The sequence below is a fragment of the Pocillopora verrucosa genome, chromosome 10 (genome assembly GCF_036669915.1).
Source record: "Pocillopora verrucosa isolate sample1 chromosome 10, ASM3666991v2, whole genome shotgun sequence".
Taxonomy (NCBI): domain Eukaryota; kingdom Metazoa; phylum Cnidaria; class Anthozoa; order Scleractinia; family Pocilloporidae; genus Pocillopora; species Pocillopora verrucosa.
Window position 1 is genome coordinate 3,285,308 of NC_089321.1, and position 22,478 is coordinate 3,307,785.

Here is a 22,478-nt window from a genome sequence, read left to right on the forward strand (position 1 = left end):
AAAGGGGAAGGGAGTGGTAAACTGTGCCACACCTAAATTACCTACCCGTTTGACAATTCGATATCTACACGATTTTTTTAGACGTGATCTTTCTTCGTGTCGTGTACTTTCATTGGATTCGGTCTTCGTCACCTGAGTTATGAGGTTTGCGTTTTGTCGAATTTTGTCCATGGGAGCACAATGCTCCAAAACTTCTCCGTGTCTAGGTCTCAATGCAGAGGTTTCAGAGGGTTCAAAACGGCAAGTTTTTGAGCTGCGATCTGCGGATTTCGTTAAGGAAGAACAAAGTGGTCATAACTGATCTATAAATTGAATTGTACTCCAAAACGTTTTCCTCCGTAAATGATAAAGGAAAAAAATCCACCGCTCATAAATCGACAGGAAGATTTCAAATTAATATTACATTTAACTACCGCATTGTACCTATTTTCGTTACTACAAAAAATTATTCTCTGAGCATGCACTGAAACACAACCAATGTTGTTTCCAGCAAACTAATAGGAGATTTATCATAAATATGTCATCTCGTTTAATAGGGTTTTAAATTAACACATTAAATAGCTGAAATGTCAACTATCAGAATCTGATCTTATACTACGGTGAACATTCAACAGAATCACAAATAATAGCGTCCTCGAAATGGAAAGATTAAACAGCAATTAAACATTTCATGTACATGTACAAAATACATTCCGGAGGAGGAAGCAAATACGACAATAGTAATTTTGTAAAACTGGATGCTACAAGGTTCATCTCAGTTTAATTGAAAATTAAAACTAGATTTGGATCAAAGTATATTCCGTGACATTTGTCAAGTAAAACCTCCCCGATACATTGTATCAAGAAAAGATCAACCCCATTGCACCCTGAGATCAGTATGCATATTCTCCATACTGTTCTCTATGTATTTCCTATGGTGCTGACAAGGAGAATTTCTTTACGAACTAAGTGCTTCTTACGTTGGTAATAATCTGCTTTATTCTTGTGCCTTAACCATCGATTCAGGGGATAATATTAAAAGCGGGGGGGGGGGGGGAATAAGACGCAAGTTACTATTGTTATGGGTCAAAGGGTTGACCGGATTAATTCATGATTGCCATATTACTGATTACCCTTGGAGTCTTACATCTTGAAAATTTATTACCTGGGGCAAATCACTACAAGATAGACAGGAAAAAGGGAAGGCAAAATTTGTACGTTCTAATGCCGGGCTGCTCAATAGGAATTCTTGAGTAAGCGCCCGATTGCAGATTGCAGTACTAAAAACAAACATCCTTAATAATCCAGGCCAGGAAAATTCCAAGTAAACACCTTTTGAAAAAAGAAGAAACAAAAAATAAAAAAAGCAAGTGACTTAAATTGACAATCTGTGGCACCACACACCCTTGTACACGTCATCAGGAGCCCCTCACGGCGTCATAAAAAGCGAACCCCCTTCTCGAACAGATTCTTACTTTGGGTATTTCAGTACACGTCATACAAAGCGAACAGATTCTTATTTTGGGTATTTCATTCCATTTGAATTTTAAAGGTTATCATTTTTAAAGATGCAAAGATTGCTCTAAAGTCTGTACCACTGTCAATAGCCCTATAGTACAGCATTTAAACTTCAGAAGTTGTTGAACCATTCCTGTTGTGGACTCCATTTTTTTCACCTCCGCCATAACCGATTTCCACCGAAGATATGAGCGGAGTTTCCTCGTCCTGCCTTGTGTTTTGTATTGCTCCAGTACGCTTCGCTTTCCTATTTGCTGCATCCAGTTCAAGGCGAGAGTACTTTTCTTTAAACAGAAGTAAAAGAGGAATACATCCAGCGCAAATTCCCACCATACACCAATTCATCCACAAGGTTCCTAAATGGAAGATTCAGGTAGAGAATTCAGTCTTCATATCGAAAATCAGTTCCAAGAAGGTCTTCAGAGTACAACAGATTCATCTAAATATAAACTTAACTGAATTGCGCAAGCGCAGTATCACGTCGAGACACGTCACTGACGCTTTCTTCCAATAGTTTGTGATACAAAAGGCGCGCCAGGTCGCACTTAATAAAGCAAGCGCAAATGTAACACCTTGTAGATCACGTATTCACGGGTCACGTATATTTCAGGGGGCATATCACGCCTCACGCTGGTTCATCAATTTACGAATCACTCAAATCTTTCTGTAAATTTCACACGTCACATATCAATTTGTGGCCTTCATCATGCGTCACGTATAACCCTTTTCCACCCTCTCTAAAGTCATTGATATTTCTTTACTTTGCCATGTTATTGGCCTATTGCGCCATCCTCTCAACCAACCAGATGCAAAATTAAACCTCTTTATTATATAATTCGCGTTTATAATGGTTTAGAAAGTTAGGTTTTTTTTAAACTCGTACTCTAAGTTCGTACTGGTGCTTTATGGCAATAATGCGACTGGCCAGCATGAATTTGGTTGTACGCCACTAAATACGATGTAAAAATTACTGTAGTGTAAATAGTCATCTCACCTATTCCAGGAATCATCAATGCAGCCAAAAACAGCAGGCAGAATAAATGATTAGAGGTAGTCACCACAGCCATAGGAATTCCCTCCGCAATAGGATACGTTGTTTCAATCGTGAGCTCATAAAACAGCGGGATGGAACCATTGATAAAGCAACCACCGAGGATTGCGGAGATGTACAGCCACACTGAAGGAAAATGAATCAGCATTTAAACGAGGAAGAATTTCGTTGTGAGAAGTAGTTGGTTGGAGTGTACATCATACATCATCGTTTATGTGTCGCTTGTCGCACAGAAAACTAGTGTATGGCCTAACTCGCCAACGAGTTCTCCGTCCTTTACATAAGGGTGGCGTTTTGAGCGTTAGCGCTTCGTCAGCGCCTTCGTCTTTCGCTCTGACAAAGGGCTAACGCTCGAAAAGTCAGCTTTGGAAACTCTTTACGGTAGCCAATTCACGTTGTCAACTCAGTCGATAAAACCAACTTATCACCGTCACTTAGTTGGTGGAGCAACGGACTGTCAAATCTGAATGCCTGGAGCCCCTACCACGCCCAACCATTCTTGCCCTACTATTTGAACCCAGAGATAAAATATATATCTTATTAACCACGTTTTTTCGAGCAGAAAAAAACTAGGTTTCGTTATTAACAGTATACACGAGCACGTGCAATCCTTGTACACGACGCGAATAATCAACTTTGCGCACCTTTTGAAAATGGAATAAATCTTTGACAGAGAAGTGAAAACCACAAAAACGAGCCAGTAGAACCCAGGAACAGGAAGATAAGGAATAACTTCATGTGCCCGGTAAACACATCAGCAAACCTAGAAAAAGGAAATTTTTACATTACTAAATAACAAATATTGAACCTATGATTCATTTTTTAGGTTATAACAATTTTCATCTTTTACCTAATGATAAACTGTGAGCACTCCCTTGTCTAGATACAAAGGGCATCAGAGTTTCTGTTGTTATTTTTTGCATTTCTGCTTCGGACAGAGGACGTAAAAAGAGATAGAAAAGAAAAAAAATCCCGAGACCTGGTAGAACATGATTCAAATAGTTTTTACCCACACTGCGAGCTGGCAAAAGTCTTTCAAGTGTATTTCTAACATATTTCAAGGAATTCTTTAAGAGCTTATGGATCTCACTCTGTATCAATTTATACAGAGAAAAAAAAAATGATTTTCGGGAAGGGGGCGGGTTACGTTTAAAGATGATGATTGTGGAGGATGGCATTCGTTTACTCCTGGTTTTTCCCTATCTTTCGTCATGGTATAAAAACACAAAAAGAAAAAATAGACCCTGATCACAGAATACTCTTCCAGAGACAGAGGAGTATTCTAGCCTCAATCACTTTCCTATATCTCTTTCACCAGTGCCTAACCCTCCCCTCCCGTCATAAAAACAAATTTCAAGCCATTCAGTCCTTCTCAGCCATGTAATTCTATGTCGCATGCAACCTATACCAATAATCCAACCCCTCCACCCTTTAATACCTTGCCATGATGAATCCAAAGACACAACCTGTGATGTTGGCATAGAAACCGATCCAACCAGCAGTATCCTTAAAATAAATCAAATATCAGTTGTTCTTTCTAGCTTGAGTTTATTTATATATTATTCACCAATTTGATGATTGAGTCTTCTCAAGAGGATAAGCAGTGGATGTGCTCAGAAAAGGACTCAAAAAATATTGCAATTTAGCAAATCTTAAATTATCAGATAAATAACATACTAACACTGATCAGTAAGAGTCATTTTTGAATTTCCACAGCAAAAAGTTTTTTGAGGGAAGCTTTCATTCTCAACTCCCAGATCAAATTTGTAATTCTCCTTACTGTCAACCATACAATTCTAACAATATTAGTTCAGAGAATTTAGTATTGGATCCACTAATTATCTCTAAAATGATACTTTTCTGGTTGATATTGTATTGTTTTTTTAAGGAGAAATTCTCTCTTGGTCACTCATGGGAGTTAAAGGGTTAATACCAGAATGGTATTATGCTGTTTTATGAAAGGTTGTCGGAAATAAGGTGAACGCAACCATGTCAAAAGGTTATCTGGTGATCAGTGAATAATTATGATAAGTCAAATAAATCAATTAATTCACCAACCCATGATGCCTTGTCCTTAAAGTGACATTTTTCCAGATTTCCCTGAAATCCTGAGGTCAAGGAACTGTACCCTGAGTATCACCACAGTACCTTTTGCAGTTGTCATGTGTACTGTGACATTTTTCTGTTCTACCACAACAACCTACCTTGAAACAGCTGGTGATCAAGCAAACTGATAAAGGTGACAGGTTTGAAACTTTTACCAGAAATTAAGTATTGATCAAAATAAGTTAGAATAGGCAACCACTGGAGTGAGCTAAGCTTATAAAAGAGAAAGCTCTTTAATGAGTAGCAAGAAAAATAATTACTTGTTTTAAGTTGAATGCCAAGAGATTCACTGCCAACACTCCTCCCCATCCACTGAAAACACCTGGAGGAAAAATATTATCAATAAGAATTTAAGCATGTAGAGGAAACTTGTCATTTGCATTTTGTGTCTCTTTCTTACAACACCTGTACCATTCTGAATTCACTGATAAACAGGACTTTACACTTGAGAGCCAATATAATGGATTTAACCTTTCTGCAAGTAACCCTTCTTTTCTAATTTAATCTGCTGTCAAGTGGGCAAAACCAAAAGAGCCAACAACAATTTAAATAAAGGACAGGAAATTTTCTTTCCTGAGGTGAATTTTACAGGAAAATATGACACCATACTATGTTTCCTTCTGTGAAACTCCCTTTGCATGGTCTTGCTGAGATACACAACCCTCTTTCAGTCACAAATGAGGGTATGATGGACTGTTTGCAATGCTATGTTTTACAAATTTACCTGTTGTTGCTCCATAAAGAATGTTTAAATTCCAGAACTGGCAATTTCTACAAAAATAACAACAAAAGCAATAGGGTCAGCATAGCCTAACATTTACAAATCTTCAAACAATTTTTCTGACTCTCTCTGAGTACTCAATTTGGTTTCATGTTATAAATGTTTGCAGGTAAAGTAAGATAAGGTAAGGTAAACTACACAGGGTGGCCACAGGGTGGCCCATTCAGATTCATCCAGAGGGTCCTGGTAATTCTTAGAGAGGCTCAGTGACAACAAAAAAACAATGTCAAATACTGAGATATCTTTAAAAAAAGTTAAGACTCACTTCATGAGTCTTTTTCCACCTTCCACATAGTCAACTTTTTTCTTAGCAGCAGAAAAACTGGGTGGCCTGGGGGGCTTTGCTGGGAAGTACACCAAGACACACAGAAACAAGAAGGCCACCAATCCAAACTCTGTGGGATTCAGAAGAGATGGTTAGGCATTTTATTATTCAAACTTATCAGGTAGAAGTTGTTACCTTGATCTAAAACCAAATTCTTGTAACTTGCTTATGAGAAAATGTGTAGCAGCTAGAAGAGAGAATTAACAATCAGATCTTTGGAGTTAAAGGATTAGAAACCTGAGATAAAAAGGTATAATCATCCAGGAGAACTCAAATCAATAATTCTCCTACCCCAGTTGCTTCATATCACAGCAGACAGATTGATTTTATACCATTGTTCAGGACAATAAACAAATTCAGAAAAGTTCTGGTTGCCAAAAGGCTACACAAATTTATGTTGCACCTAAACTTTTGCAAAATTTCACAATCTTTGTTTACTAACCAATGTACATGTAAAGCATGATATGCCACCTTGCAGTAGACAGAGCCTCATCCCAAGACATCTCTGTGTGGTAAGTGAACAACCAAATTATATTACTTATTATTGTCTAGTAGCTAAATAAAGATGTTAATTATTAACACATTTAACAAAATATCTTCTGCCTGATTGGTCAATTATGAATGTATTGGGATGAGTGGAGATGGTGCAGTGGTGAGAGCGCTTGCCTCTCACTGCTGTGGTCCAGGTTTGATTCCCAGACCTGGTGTCACATGTGGGTTGGGGTTGTTATTGGTTCTCAACGTTACTCTGAGGGTTTTTTCTTGGTCCTCCCGTTTTCCTTCCTCCACAAAAACTAGCATTCCAATTTGATCTGGAAACAGTGGTTAGAAAGAGCCACCTTGTGGAATAACCACTGCTAAATTATTATGATTACTATGCATAAATTTACTACAATAGAGTACACTAAGGGATTTGGTCAGAATTAAAGCTTTCAAAGATCAGTTTACAATGCTATGACTTGTCCAATAAACAAACTTTCAAACATCACTTGTTTGCATAGGAAATGCCCTCACTTCCTCGCAATATCCTATACATGAGAGCATTACCAACCTTAGTTCTTCATCATCATTAGTCTTAAAACTGTAGTGCATCATTATTGCAAACAGATAGATGTCTACTAATAATTATTAATACCAAATGGAAGTAAAATGACAAAGAGAACTCAACTGTTTGTGCTATTATTTCCCAAATAAATACTGTCCTTGTGAGAGTTATTGTAAATATCTGCATTAGGCAAGGGAGGATCTGCAACTTCTGTGGGGTTGAGAACAAAAGGCCCTACTCCAAATGATATTGATATTCCAACATAACTCATTAATGATGAGATTGCTGTTGCTGTTGCTCTCTGATTAGGGGGGAACCATGTAGAGGACACCAAGGGTGGAGCACCCATGGCAACTGGTGCAGCAAGGTCATTAAAAAATTGACCCGTGTGTATTAGCCTATTGAAAATTGAAAAAAATGAATTGCTTTACAGGTATTAAAAATCTGATAACAAAGAAAAAATTCCAAGTCTTTGATAAGATCAGCAAATGTTTTAACCAGTTACAATAGCATTGGACATACCATGTTGCTGGTTTGGGTTTTGATGTGATACACCTAATCCCTGTTCCTACAAACATCAGTGCAACTGTTACTAGAACTGAGATCCTTAAACCTACAACAGAATCACATCATTCAACAATTTTCAATCATTATTAAACAATACCCCTGAACAAAAAATGCAGATGGGAAGAGACACACCCCCCCTCCCCCCAAACCAAAAGATTGCATTACACAATGTTTGTCATCAGCAGCTTTTTTGCTAACCTTTGCCACATCATTTACACAATTACCAACTTGTGCCTTACAGTAGACTAAATTTAACATTCTACTTTCAATTTCTCTCTCAGCCAATATCACGGCATGTCTCCGCCGAAGTCGAACCACAACGCAGTATTAATTAGATCAACCTTTCCCTATTGTTTTACAAATTGCTTGTTAATCCGGGCGGAATATGACGTAATGGATTACAGTACAATAACAACATAAGCTCCAAAATGTCTAAATAATACATGACACACAAGAAGGCATAAGACAATCTGATCGCTTTTCATGCATCTGGTGCTGTATTCATAAAATCACTCCATGCGAAACAAACACACGTGTACGAGCCGTAGGTGTGCATTTGAATGGATGCGTGCAAAAGCATGTTTTATCCAACCATCGAAGCATGATTTTATGACGAGAAAAATAATAAAATCGCACACCTTTGACGTCCAAAAGCCATGAAAAGAGTGCGAAGGACACAATATAGGCGATCGGCCCCCAGTTCTCGAGGAGCGCGATCGTTCCATCGCTCCAGCCAAAAACATCTTCAGCGGATCCCGCTATAGGACCCCACGTGTTCCAAGCCGCTGCCTGCACTCCAGCGATCAAAGAGAATACGATCAAGATGTACCATCTCCTTCTGTACACGGAGCAGGAGTCTGTGACGGAGTCCTTATCTTTTTTTGAGAGAAAACTCCGACTCACCGACAGAACCTTATCGGCCATGCTCGTTTGTTTATGATTGAAATGCGAGTCTCGCTTATTAATAGCAGTGGGCTGTCCGATTGGCTTTTTGTCAATTCCATTGAGGGTGGGGGAGGGGATACACGGGAAATGTGCAACCAGAGGAAAATCAATTTCGACGTCAACGGAAACAATGATCTAGAGTTTGTGAGCAGAATTCTAGTCAATTTACACGGATAAAGGAAACGATGGTTTAAAACAAAAATTATCGTGACGATCATCTCAAGGTAACTGAGAGAAAGCAATTGCGACAACCGCCAGACCCGGTCTCAGATATTATGTCCTGACACCGTTAACTTATCAAGCCGATTACAATATTATGCAATATCCAAAATCATTTACCGGTATCAAGATTTTTATGTTGGCTAGTAACTTAACCCAAGGTGTTCCTGTTGGCTTGGCTGCCCCATACAATTCAAGTTCCAAAAGGCTGCAGGAAAGTGAAGGTAAAAAAAAATTAACAATGACGGAAAAGTGAACTATTCTGTATTTATTGTAGAGGGAAGTTTTAAATGATATATAATCATTAAAATAGTGAAGTTTTTTTTTTTTTTTTTTATTAAATCCTCAGTCCCCCAACTTTTTTCACTCTTTGTCCCTTAGGACTGTCTCCACAATATCACCCCCGAATCCAACTTTAAGGTCACAAGAATTAGGGAAGTGATCAGCAATTAAAGAAATTATTAATTCTTCAACAGATTCTCCTTGTCAGCTCCTTAGGAAATGTATAGAGAACAGAATGAAAAATATTCATAAAAATTATTTACATGGTGGAAAGTGAGTGTGACAACTCAAGGTAAAGGAGAATCCAGATTCTACCTCTCACTCTTGCCTCTCTGTTGTCTCCTTGTCCCTTCGTCAATTTTTGTACCCTAATATCACAAAAAGTCAAATTTCCTTTACCTTTGAAATTCCACCCATGCCAATACCTTACCACTCTGACCTCAACTCTCCCTATGTCTCTTTCCCTCCTCTCTGACAGAAGAAAATTCAATGAATGCAAAAGGTTGTCATGATCAAGATGGGCTGTGGACAACTGAGATGGAAAGGACTCTACACATTCCTTAACAATTTCTGAACCTAAGATTGTCCACTCTGTAATGGTGTAGATTGCTGCCCATTTAATGTCAAAAATGGCTGCAAAATCATTGTGTAATGGAAGATGACTAAATGTCAGCAGAGAAATGAGTGGTTGATGGTCCTGTTATTTATGAAAAGTATTCATTGTTTAAGGGCAACGTTAACTCCCATGGGTGACCAAGACAGAATTTCTCCTTACAATATCAAGATGATACCATAAGAAAAAATGATGGGAACAAAGAAATATATCAATTTGGGGGATATTGGTTGATCCAATACCTAATTCTCTGAACCAACATCAAGGGATTTGTATGGCAGACAGTAAGGAGAATTAATAAATAAATGAGATACTGAGAGAGGTCAAACAAGGGTTGAAAGCACAAAGTATGGTACCTTGTCTGCTTGACTGAGATTAGACACCATGCCACTTTTAGGGACACTGAACATTCAATTATTTTGAGAGTATACCATTTTCTTGCAAAAGCAAAAATTATGCTTGAAGGATTATCCTTTGTTAACCCAGAATAACGATCTTGGTTACTCACGTAAGGCAATTAAAATCCCTGATCACATAATTTCCGGAAAAATTTAAATTACAGAGATGCAACATATTTTTCGAAAGACAGTCCATCAAAACTTTATTCCTTCACCAAAACTTCCAAAAATTTCCAGCAAACAGTTAAGAGCCACAGTGATGCATCCTTAAATGTACATTTTATACATTTTGCCAAGACGCCTTGTTGGTAATTACAGAAACACTTTTAAATCCATCATGAGTCAAATTTTTTCCATGCCCATCACAATTTAGACTTAAGGATGTCATGCTAATCAACTTTCAGAGCATATATCCGTTCATTGAAAACAACCCAAATCAATCGTAAAGTTCAAGATGAACAGGTTGTGTACATTCCAATCCAAGCTTTTCCAAGACGCAGGCATCAAATTTCTTCTGCGTCGCCCGGCAATAACCAAATTCCTGGTTATTATAGTCAAGACAAGTCCAATGCTTGGTGAAGACGTCGTTGCAATGTTTCTTAAGCTTCTTAAAGTAATCTAGGGCACATTTCGTTGCTTGCTTTCCTTCGTCCAAGCACTTACGTGGGTCTTTGTGGCCATATCGGCAACCCATGAAGGTCTTGAAGTCCTTGTCACAGTACTGCCCAAGATGATGCGCACCTCCCATCAAAACGGCGGAAGTTACTTCTACTTCTTCGACCTCTAGGTCTTTGAATTGTATGTCTTTAACTCCGGTAGCCATTTCTGCAAAGAACACGCACACACTCACAAGAGGATCAAGATGGCGGTCTAATACAGCACCGCTGGCCTGTATATAAACTTAACGGTTCGCATTGCATTGTAGGTTATTTCAAATATGGCGGACGACGAGGACGTTTGCCGGGTTATGTCGTCTGAAAATTTCGACGAGGTTTTAAATCTTGTCTGGGGAACAAACGTGAAAGAGGAGATATTCGAAAGGTGGTCTCAAGGTATTGTTTCCAAAGATTTGTTGGGTATAGGTAATTGATCCCTTAAGTGAAATGTATGATACCTTTTCGATTTTCACTTTACCCCTTCCGTGGCATTTAGAGCACGACGTAGCCTTTGGATCGAAACTCCTAGGTGTGATAATTTTGGTTTTCTTCTCAAATACTTTCTGTAGTATAATTTATAATATCAGGTTCAAACAATTTCTGACTGGAGAAACCAAAAGTGAAGATTTGTATCAAAATTTTGTAGTTCTGTTTTTGAGAAATCGCCAAAATATAACTGAAAAATTCAAGGGGAAGGATGATAAATTAATCAGTTTTAATCTCTGCTACTGAGAATTATATATGAAATTTCACTACGTAAACCTATCACATTTTGAGATTCCAAAGAGTAACCTAACCTACCGAAAATTATCTTCAAATGCGCTAAATAATTGACCATAAATGCCCTACACTTGTTTGGGTATTGCCTTGCAATCTGGCCTCTTACCTACGACATGATACGCTTCTATTCATAATATGGCTGCACTGAAGCTATGCCAATTTGAATGCAGTGCACAATTGTGTGAGAACCCTCAGTTCAGTTCCCACAATTTGAGTCAAACTCTAGGATTCCCCACAGGTGCTGCCACTTTACTAACAGAATTGTTTTGGACTTATCAGTGGTCAAAATTACACAGTCTTTAGCAAATTCACTTCTCATTTTAGAGGTTAATCCAAAGGTGATCTTGGTTGGGTGCCTAAAGCCTTTGACCCCTAAGAGTGATAAGTATCTGATTTCTCCCAACAATATTACTCCTCAGCCAAATATTAAAGCCATGAAAATATACATGTAGGCAATTATTCCAAACTCAAGAAGCCTTCGATTATTGAAAAAATTATCCCTGTAAACACCATAGGAAATGTATAGGGAATAGTTTATATGGAGAACTTGCATACTGATATTATGGTTTAAAGAATGGACACCAAGACCCTTATGTCCATATAGGTCAAAGACTGAAAAACACCAAGGAGCCTATCCTGTCTTAAAAAATTGAAATAAATGAGATAATGAGGATGTGTGTGAAATTAGTGAACATGCATGATATGACATGGTCTTCACTACTTGTGTTGTATTTCTTGTAGGTTTTGTCTTTTCAACAGTGGAACCGAGTGCTCTTATTCAGGAACATGGAGGACCATGTGCTATCATAGCTTCTGTCCAGGTGAAAATAATACTGATGATCCACCAGACCCAGGTTAAGAGGTTTTACGCTGACTTTTCCCAAGTGGTCTCACCCACAAGCTTGACTTGTTTTGCCTCCTAACAGCTGGGATTTTTAAAAATTTATGTTCCATTAAAGTTATTCCATTGATACATTTATTTGAAGTATCCATAATTAACATAGAGGTGCTAGAAACAGATGCTCTTTAACACTTGTTTCTTCTTTTAAGAAATATTTCATCTCCAGGTGGCTTTCTTGGCAATTTGTCTGTGAACCAAGCAAGCCCTTTAAGTTACAGCAGATTCTACCATTTGATATAATAAGGGGTCTTATTTCTTTATTCAATTTTCAGGCTTTTATTCTAAAGAATATCCTTTTTGTAGAGGAAACACCAGCTCCTGATAACTGGAGACAAGTCGCAGGTTAGTTATCTTTGTTATATAAATTAAATAACTGGCAAGTTTCTTGTAAAGAAAACAGTAATCATGATTATACTAAGGCTTTTCTTTCTCGAACACTTCAACCTCCAAGGACCTTTGGATTTAAGAAGTAAAAATACATCTAGCCTTCTAGGGATTAGAAATAGAAGTTAAAGACTGATCCTCTGGGACAAAACCATAGCAGTGATATCATTGTTGACAAAATTTTAGTGATTTGATGCCATATTCAAAACTGTATTTGTAGATGACTATTTTCTCAATTCTTGTCAGCTTTCTGCTTGACATTTTTATTGGAATTGTGGGAGAGAATGAATATTTTCAGGAGTCAAGCTCAAGAATTAAGTATCACCCTTAAAAAAAAAAATAATAAGATTACCGCTAAACAGCATAACCTGGTACATGGTTCTGTTAAATTCAACAGATGAGCAAGCTAGACAGTTGCTTGTTTGCTCTCTTTGTGAGATGCTTAACAATGTCAAAACTGAGAAATTTACCCTGGTGTTTCTCAGGGATCATCTGGTCTTTACATCATGTATGACAGCTGAAAGAACAGACACAAAAAGTGAGGAGTGTGCATCATCCAACAGTCCAGGTACTCCTTTGTTTTAGCCCATGATGGCTGACAACTTTTTCAAATCTTGTAGGGATTGTAGTGACTATGGGATCATTTGAATTTGTGTATCACAAGTTATAGTCTCAGAAATCCTTTCTCTTGAATCGTTGTTAACTATATGCTGTTAATTTTATTTATACGATAAGTTGAATTATCCCCACATTTTGAGTTGTTCTAACTTGTGAAAACAGATCTATTTGAGGAAAGACATGTAGATGATGTCACAATCAGAAAATTCTTACTTTCTTATGATAAATTTATTTAATGTATCATATATGTTGTCATGGGTCTTTTCAATAGAAGATTGCAGAAGATGTCAAAATCTGGTGAAAATATCAGTGACACATTCTGCTGCGCCTGGTTTGCTACTTTTTTTTCTTACCTCACTTTGATGTCATCTGTGATCTGTTACTGAACAGATGCAATTGGCAGCATGGAATCTATTTGTTAAGTTGCTGTAACTGTTTTTTTTCTTTTTCCAGATTCCAGTTCCCCTGATTACCACAAATCAGTCTGTGCTTCGGAGCTTACTTCATTATCTAGTGATAATTTTCATTCAAAACTATGGTATGTTTCTTAGGAAAGAGTTTGAATAATATAATTAATGTAATTCAAGCCCAAATGGTGTAGATAGAGATCTTGCACTTTTTTCTATGGGATCCTGAATGGATCTCATTTCCATGAAATACCGTATGACTGATGGGGTTGAATCCTTTCTGGTCATGCAGTGAAAGAGGGGTCAGTAATTAAGACATTCTTGTATTAATTTATATTGTTTATTTTTTCTCACAGTCAGGTTCAATGTCATGCTTTAGAGGATGTCACTCAAGTTATTAAAAAAAACATAGCCATGTTAGAAGGTCGCTTTGGTGTGCTGCTATTTCTTTATTCAGTGTTATTAACAAAGGTATTGATAATCATTGTAACTTTAACTTACAGCTACATGTACATGAGCTTGTCTTGACCTTACTTAAATCCTAGATATATTTTTACTCATCCAAGACAAAATTTTTCATTAAAAAATCAATACAATATCATGCAGATAAGTGATGAGAATAGAACAAAGTATCAGATAGAGGACAACAGTTTTCTGTACAATTGTATTTCACTGTAAAATTCTTAATCTGCTTCTAAATTATTTTTATCTATGTGTGGTTGATCTCTTAAGGATTTCTTTTTGATAAGGTTACAGTCAGGTTTTGAATGATATAGAGTCATGAAAAGTAGAATCAATATAAAAGTTTAAATGTTGCGGGTGAAAAAGATTTGTTTTACGCATAGGGTTTAGAAAGTATCAAGTCTGAAATGGAAGATGTGGGTGAACCACTAGTGGATGAGAGTTTTGGGCATGGAAGGTTTGTATCCTGTCTTGTCACACTGTCAGTAGAAACTATTCAAGAGTACAAAGACTACAAACACAGTTTTTCCAGCATTTTGCTTTGCAAACCTCCCTGCTCTTAATCCAGTTTTGAACTGAAATTTTTGGACAGAAAATAATATATTTAAAAGTTTTTTCATTATCAAAATACATGTATAGAAATAAGTTTCATTTTTTTTTTATTTTTCACTTTTGTATCAGAATGCATCTCTAACTCAAAGGCTTCTAGCAGACAGTTTATCTTACAGTGTATTTTTCAGTGTTAAAGAATTTAAAATTAACTTTCCTAATTCTTTCTTTAGTCAAACCCTCATCAACCTTATGCTGACTGGATATAGCGTATCAAATGTCTGGGACTCTTCAAGAACACTTTCAGGCCTGGGTAAGTTGTAAAATCAAGAATTCTTTCAAGAATTACAGTTTAGGAGTTTAAATATTTTTTGCCATGAGTTTTTGTTTCTGGAAATAACCAACTTATCCCCTTGGAAAATCATTAGAAATTCCAAGGAGGGGGGGGGAGGAGGCTGACAAAAAATTTTTTTAAAACTAAGTTGGTTCCAAACCCCTTTTGCTCCTTTTGGCAACAAGAAGAAATTTCTCCTTACAATATCAATACCTTTTCAGGCAGAGAGAAGATGAGAAATTAAAAAAGAAAAAGAAAAATATTAACAAGTGGATAATGGTTGATTGAGCACCAAATGAAAAAAAAAAACAACAACTGCCTGGTAGACAGTGCAAAGAGTTCATAGGTAGATCTTGGAATGAGAAGGGCAAATAGATATGACATGGAGGAAAAGTTGTTCCAACATTGCCTTTATTTCTGTAGAATTAAGAGGTGTTCCTAAACAGTCTTCAATAGGATTTTTAACACTTTTAGAAGCTCATCGATACTGTGAGGCAAGTTTTTCATCTGGCATTGTTTAGCTAATTTTCTGTGACACTTTGTTCTTATTTACATCTTTGACCCCGTAAAGCATCTAATTTCTCCTTACACAAATTCTCCTTATCAGCATCTCAGGAAATATATAGAGAACAGTACAGAGAATATACATACTGATGTTATAATGTAAAGTGTTAAAGCCATTTCTCAAAATATTTATCTATGTCCATAGTTTCAAATAAACATGCATGCTGAAAATACAAGTGCAGAAACTAATTAATGCACTTATAGATCATAACACATTTATTTGAACTCTGAAAATCAAATTCCAAATAACACAACCTTTACTGTGGTCTATATTTATTATTTTCTAAAAATACATATAATAGGTTGGGAACTTTTTGAAATCTCCTATGTATCCAGTATGGCTTCTTGCAAGTGAAACTCACCTTACAGTCTTCTTCTCCCAGGTTAGTTATCCAAATAGACATTTCTTTACTTGTTTGTCAGAGTTTCTTACTACTATTAAGATTCCTGACTTTACAAGCAGAAGGCAATAAGAAGTATTCTATTGCCATACTTTGTAGATAGGATGCCATTTCATCTTAGGGTAACCACACCATTAGGTCAGCAATCTTTGATAGTTCACTGCCACTCATTTATACTCATGGAAGGAGAGAGAGACATGTTACTGCATTAATTAAGTGAAGTGTGTTACCAAAGAACACAAAACAATGTCCTCAGTGTTCTCCCTCCTGTTAGGCATAGCAGGTAAATTAAATTTTCAAACCAGTAGAGAAATCTTTTTACTTGTTGAATTTTCAAGAATTCTAAGTGATTTTGGGCAATAATATGAGGTACTACAGGGGGTAAATTTTACTTGTTTTGGCCTGAAAAGGAAAACACTGTGTCCCTGCTAGAGTTGGCACCCAGAACGCTTGATCCACAGTCAATTTCGTGAAGTGCAGACTCCCACATTTCCCTTGTTTTTTATTATTCCTGAGGTGGAAAATCTTGTTGATGTTTTTTGGGGGATCCTCTATACTTTTAGGGATCATTTACATAAGGTATTATAGTCATAATATCTGCTCATTAGGTAAACATATTAATCTTTCATAAGGAATTTTTCCCACAGACTTTTTGTCTTATCATTTTAGGAACGAAGTCTAACTGGCTCAGAAAGTGATAGAGAAAGAGGCTTGAGAGTTTTTAAATCTCATGACCAGCAAGGTATTAATATGTTCAACAGACTATTTAAACCTCTTTTTAATTTGAAGATTTATGTGTGTTACTCCTTGAAATTGAATTCTGGCAAGGTTCTAAAATTTTTTCATTTGCTTTCTCTTGAATAGACAATGGTTTTATTACAAGTGATCAACTTGGAAGTGTCTTAGAGGATCTTGATCTTGTTTCTGATCCTGAATAGTAAGTTACCTCTTATTGTATCATAATTGCTACTTCTGCCATTTGATTTTTTGAGCAATTTTCAACAGATTGTTGAACATAATTGTGGATTGCTTTTAATTAGTTTTGCATTACTTTGTGATGTGATTGGTCCAGCAGCTTTCTCAAGCAATCAGATTCAGAACTTAAACCATTCAGGACTTGGTCAATTATGTGTGTGTGCAATATATTAAGTATTTCTTTATTTCGCAGTTTTTTACTATGGTTTCTCATTGCCTCATTCATTTAATTTCATTTTCTCTGATTTGCCGTTGTCAGTGATTACTTTTAAAAAGCATTTTCTCACAGTAATATCCTCGCTCCCTATATGGGATAAAACTTGACAATCAGTTCAAAAAAATGATCACTTTATCATCTTTTTAAACAGCAAGTTGTTTTTTTTATTTACTAATCATGTGGTTCTATTTTCCAAGTGTATCCTTCATGAAAGAACGCTTAGACCAAGATTCTGTTGGGATCATTCTTCTACATAATTTTCTGACAGAGTTTTTTCCTGGAGAGGTATGTGGTGCCTTAAATGGTTAATTAATGTTTAACCCACAGGAATCATGATCCATGTTGCTTGATGTGTGATGCATGCTACGTGATGCTTGATGCATAGTGAATGATGCATGATGCATGATCCTTTCGAGGATTTCAAATATACATTGAAAAACTTCTGGACTCTTCTGCCACATTTAAGTCCAATGTTCAGAGCTATTAAGGTGAAACTTTGAATTCATAAATCTATTGTTTTAGAATATTGTTTGTGTTACATCTGCTTGTAGGATATGCTAGCAGATGATGTTAAGCCATTTAAAGCTTTTCATTACAATGGACTTGGATTAAGAGAGGAAGATGGCACCAAAAAGGTAGAGGTTATTGAACTTTGTATAAACCCTTCTTGAATGTGATAACAGTAAAAAAAGACAAACAAGCTACAAAATGTAGCTTCAAATGCTGTATTCTGGCATTTTGAAATAAGTTAGTTCAGAAGCATGGGGTGCTTATGATTGTAATATTTGCAACCCTTAGAAAATTGAAGTTTGTTTGGTAAAAGCAATAGAGTGCACTTTCTTTTGGTTTACTGCTGTAAGGACCCACTTAGGATGTTGGGAGAACACAAGAGAAGTTTTTAAATCACTTGCCCTGACCTACTTACAAACTTTTTTCACATTCGTTCCTATCACTCTGACAAAGGGCTAGCGCCCAAAATGTTAGCCTTCAAACTCTTTATATTGGCCAATTTACATTTTCAATTCAGTTGATAACACTAAATTAACCTGTTTATTCATGTTCTCCCAACATTACACCTGTTTTCCTGGTGGATTTACTGGTGTGATTAATGATAGATCTTTGACCAGTAAGGGCCCTCCTAGTATTTCAGTCTCTAAACACCTAATAAAATAATTCTTGATATGAAAACAAAATCCTTTAACATAAAACTGTGTTCCAAATTATGGTCATGTGGTTTTGAGTAGTGGAGACAATATGATGAGGGATCTTCTCTTAGTAATTCAACATTATAAATTGTTCATTTGATAAACTGATTGAACACTTTTCCTCAAAGGTTATGTATACAGAAGGACTAGCTTCCATTGAGCCATCAGACTTCAGTCGCATAGCAGAACAACAGATTGTTTCTTGTCTGAAGACAAAGTGGCCAGGAGTGTGGCTCGAGTGGGAGGGAAAACATGTGCCGTCATTAAATTAAAAAGGATGGAAGTCCAGCGCATAAGATCTATCCATTATATTGATTCCTTTTTATAAATGATGTAAGAGATCCTATATGCCTCTCTTTGAGAAAGTTGGTGGGCATAGAAAAATGAGCTGTTCCTTCAGTCTTCGTTCTACAAGACCTGTCATGTTGCCTCACCAGACAGTCAACATGTTGTTTCAGTGGAAGAACACTCAGGCTTTTACTTAGCATAACATAAGCTCTACTTGGTCGCAGCTCTATTTTCCTTTACAAGCTGTTACAGTGTTGGAAAGAAGCTTAGTGAGCTCAGTGGAGAAACAAATGCATTACAACAGACATTGAGCTGCATAAGAGCAACCTGTATGGTTAAATGTTGCGAACCCTGAATCTTTGTAACTTAATAAAGTATTGAAACAGACAATCTTAATCCTGCCACATATTTTTTAAAACAGAGGAGAAAAAAATGTTTCAGGAAAGTGAATTTCACCCATGAATTAAGTCCTAGACATATGATTTAAATTAATTTTTTAACTGGTATTTTTGTTATGAAATTTATAAATAAATTAATGGAAAGTATTTGGAGAAAGTATCTATTACTATTTAATTGGTTATGTATTGTTATTATTACCATGTGTAAAATGTAAATTATTTTTTTTCACATTATGCATTGCATAAATTAATAAACAAAAAATCTCCCAACTTCAAGAAAAATAAAGTTCACTTGCAATGGAATAATGGTATATTCAGTACTGTTCATAAACTCCTCTCTACAGGGTGCCAACAGCAGAATATTTTCACTTTTGGGGTAATGTAGTGGCGTAGCAGAGACTCGATAGAGGATTTGATTCCTGGATAAAGGGTTCAGTTTCAATCCTAGTAAGGTCATTGTGTACTTGTAGAAGACACTGTAGACTGTTTAGAGCTTTTCCCTTCCAAAAACAACAGCAAATCATCAGGGAAACCATACTAAGTACATGATAACACTGACATGGATTGTCATTCCATTCAAGGAGAAGTTGCACTATACGCTCAAGCAAGTGTGTGCTGTACACAGCTCATAAGTTGACTTAATCTAGCAACTATTGTCACATGTGTATTGTATTTTAGAAATCTAAGGCTCTCCTTTGGTAATTTTGAAATCAAGGACATAACCAGTGAATTTGCTACAGAATTGTTTTGGTCATTAGTCTTGATAACCTGCAACATCCTCCTTAAGTAAAACTGAACCCAATTCTGACTTGGTCACTCCCTAAGATTTGTTGTTCTGGAAAAGACTGTTTGTTTGGTGGAGGAAGAGACTTCCATCTTCTCCCCACCAAGTGATAATGATGAAAATAATATCTAACACACGAACACAAAGGTTTGATTTGTAATATTACAATCAAATGTCACCTTAACAATGATATACATTACTGTTTCTATGTTACATCTCATAAATAATAAATCTTGACCTCTCCTTCCACAAATTGTTTAGCTCCTATTTAACCTATGAAAAAAATAGTTTGCTTCCTGTATTTAAAGGTCATAATGTTTAAATCAATTGCAAAGGAGTGCTGTGACAATACATGAGCAATGTTTCTTCCAACATGATAATAACTCTTTTCTAAAAAAAAAACGCTCTCAAAAGCCAGTTGTAAATTGTTCAGTCAGTCTTAAGTTAGAATTACAAGGCTAAGAAGAATGCTCACTTTAAATTTACTTCACCCACAATCTCTTCACATAGAGATAGAATTTCTTAAATAAATGTCGCGTCACATAATGGTTTTACAACCCAGAAACGACACTCAGTGGAGTATTTTTTGTAACTTCACTGATTTTGTTTCGGTTGGTGTTGAAGTCTCTGCATTATCATGTGCCAAACATTCAAACCAAGATGATAAAACACATTGTTCTGGAAAATGACTGCATGACTTTCCAAGTGACTTGAAATAGTCTTAACAAGTTCATAGTCAACTTGACCAATTCTTTTACGAGATGAGACAATTCCAAGCTGAAGTTTCCAACATGACAGTCCACTTGAATTAATGTCTATCGAGTGTCCAAACATGAGTAGAATTGCAGTAGAAAATTATCAAAGTTCCGATGAAGAATTCACTGTGAGCTTTTCTTTGTCTTACAATTTATCATCAGGTATACTCCATAAAAAGAGATAAAACTTCCAACTAGGTAGAGTCCATAAGCTCCTCTGTGTAAATAACAATCTGATGGTCCCTTGTCTGTGAAGTTAAAGATGACAGGCTTTTCTCCAGACTGCAAACATAGAAACTAAGGATTAAATTATGTTAAATTTTGTAGCTAAATAAGCTGCACTGACAGATGTGCTGCATTTAATACTGATTAAAAAAGTCTCTGCTAATAAAAGGTTTAACACCACTCAACAGCAAGAAATTGAGCTTGTGCTCTTATAGAAGTCACCAAACTTGCAAAACCAATGATCAATTTCTATCCTTGCATCTTTTAATGGAGTCCTTTCTAGTTTGCTTTTAGTTTATGCAAATTTGCAGCATTTTTTTGTAATTAAAGTCCTTGCAGCTAAGCTGCATGCCTGATTTATTGCAAAAATTGTGGGAAGAAAGTGCAGCTTGTATGCCATTATCACAGTCAATTTCTTAGCAGTAAGTCACTCTGGAAGCTGGTAAATTTGTTCCTTTACCTAAAATCTTTTTGTATTGAGTTAGACTTCCCCACACAGCTTTGTCTAAGCCACACTAACTTCAAACTACTGTTCTGGACACTGTTTTCATGCTCAGTGTTTCAACAAACAATTTCAAACAAAATGACGATTACAAGAGAAATGGAAAAACTATAGAACACAGACAATGAAAAAAAAAAACAAACTTGGCTCAAAGAAAGTAACACAAGTGGAAGAGAGGTAAGAAGGAAGGATAGCGGGGGTTGCTAAGCTAACATCTGCACGTAATCAACTACGAGGCAAAGTGCTGTAATAGTGCTGACATTTCGAGAGGAATTCTTCTTTCGGCAATATCAGATCTTTATATAAAATTATTCAACTTAGATCAAGCAAACAGAAGCTACAATATGGTACTTTCAAGAGTTCTCAACTCAATTAGAGGTTGCGTAACGCAATGAGCCAAACATGTGACGAAACATGTGGTTAAAAGAGAACTGAAAAAAACCTGTTTGAACCACCATTTATCTCATTCACTCTCTCTTTCGGTATAAATCTTGCCAAATTTAGGATTTACTTTATCATTTTTGTGTCAGAATTATCTTCTGCAGTAAGGTTTATGCGCACAAATATGAATCTACCGGCAACAGAATATAACGTATGACGAAATCAATTTACGTTCTGGAAAACCTTACATAACCATTTAGGAGCGTAATAAACAAAACAGACGAAAGGAAAAATCAAAAAAAGAGTACCCTGTAGTTCAAAAATCTTATAAAAAACTAGTATGATCTCCAGAAGAAGATCTTACCCTGAAAAATCGTTGAAATACTGTCCTCCAGTTCTGCTGCCATGGTCTCGAGAGAGGGCTTGTATGATACAAACTTCTTGAAATGTACAAACACTTCGCAATTTGACCCATAAGTGTGTTAAAAGCGAAAAATTTTCTCGGGAAATCGGGTCGTTCGCAATGCCAACCAAGTCTTCCAACGTCTTGAAAAAGAAAAACGCAGTTTGGAAGACAAATACAACTTCACAAACGCAAATGTGGGTGCGTTGACGGGAAGTGCTCCGGTGAAATTTGATCTACTTAGTAACCACGCTTTTCCACGTGAACACAACGTGCAAAGGCAGAAAGGAAAGGTTTCTTTTCTACCAAACAAAAGGCTCTCGTTATCGTTGAACACGAAAAACTAAACAAAACGGTCAATACAAAAATCTAGCGATTGCTTTTGTTAAATTTCGCCCTATTTGTCGCTCCTAGGCCCAAACAAGAACTTTTAAGGAAGCTCTCTAAACTCCAACGGTTG

At 36.4% G+C, this 22,478-nt stretch overlaps 3 protein-coding genes and 1 long non-coding RNA gene across 4 annotated transcripts; 1 reads left to right on the forward strand and 3 right to left on the reverse strand.

Annotated features, from left to right (window-relative positions):
* Window positions 1–302: 302 nt before the first annotated feature.
* Window positions 303–8,318, reverse strand: LOC131782064 (solute carrier family 49 member 4). Its single transcript, XM_059098777.2, has 11 exons — window positions 8,011–8,318; window positions 7,328–7,418; window positions 6,929–7,203; window positions 6,203–6,265; window positions 5,701–5,830; window positions 5,379–5,425; window positions 4,915–4,976; window positions 3,987–4,054; window positions 3,193–3,311; window positions 2,492–2,674; window positions 303–1,853 (listed from the first exon to the last, which is right to left on the reverse strand). Exons 1-11 carry the CDS (start codon window positions 8,294–8,296, stop codon window positions 1,603–1,605), a joined length of 1,575 nt encoding a protein of 524 aa, XP_058954760.2. The 5' UTR covers window positions 8,297–8,318; the 3' UTR covers window positions 303–1,602.
* A 165-nt stretch (window positions 8,319–8,483) lies between these two features.
* LOC131782065 (ubiquitin carboxyl-terminal hydrolase MINDY-3) lies at window positions 8,484–18,656 on the forward strand. The gene is made up of 16 exons (XM_059098778.2): window positions 8,484–8,760; window positions 10,755–10,881; window positions 12,007–12,086; window positions 12,439–12,508; window positions 12,948–13,118; window positions 13,622–13,706; window positions 13,932–14,046; window positions 14,421–14,494; window positions 14,820–14,899; window positions 15,344–15,414; window positions 15,787–15,867; window positions 16,555–16,627; window positions 16,750–16,822; window positions 17,275–17,362; window positions 17,629–17,712; window positions 18,411–18,656. Exons 2-16 carry the CDS (start codon window positions 10,767–10,769, stop codon window positions 18,552–18,554), a joined length of 1,404 nt encoding a protein of 467 aa, XP_058954761.2. The 5' UTR covers window positions 8,484–8,760; window positions 10,755–10,766; the 3' UTR covers window positions 18,555–18,656.
* On the reverse strand, window positions 10,266–10,652 carry LOC131782066 (NADH dehydrogenase [ubiquinone] 1 alpha subcomplex subunit 8). The gene has a single exon (XM_059098779.2). The coding sequence runs from the start codon at window positions 10,650–10,652 to the stop codon at window positions 10,266–10,268; it is 387 nt and encodes a 128-aa protein (XP_058954762.2).
* Window positions 18,657–20,289: 1,633 nt separating the features above from the next.
* On the reverse strand, window positions 20,290–22,236 carry LOC136283816 (uncharacterized). Its single transcript, XR_010718927.1, has 2 exons — window positions 21,980–22,236; window positions 20,290–20,789 (listed from the first exon to the last, which is right to left on the reverse strand). It is a non-coding gene; the product is annotated as an uncharacterized lncRNA (long non-coding RNA).
* Window positions 22,237–22,478: the final 242 nt, after the last annotated feature.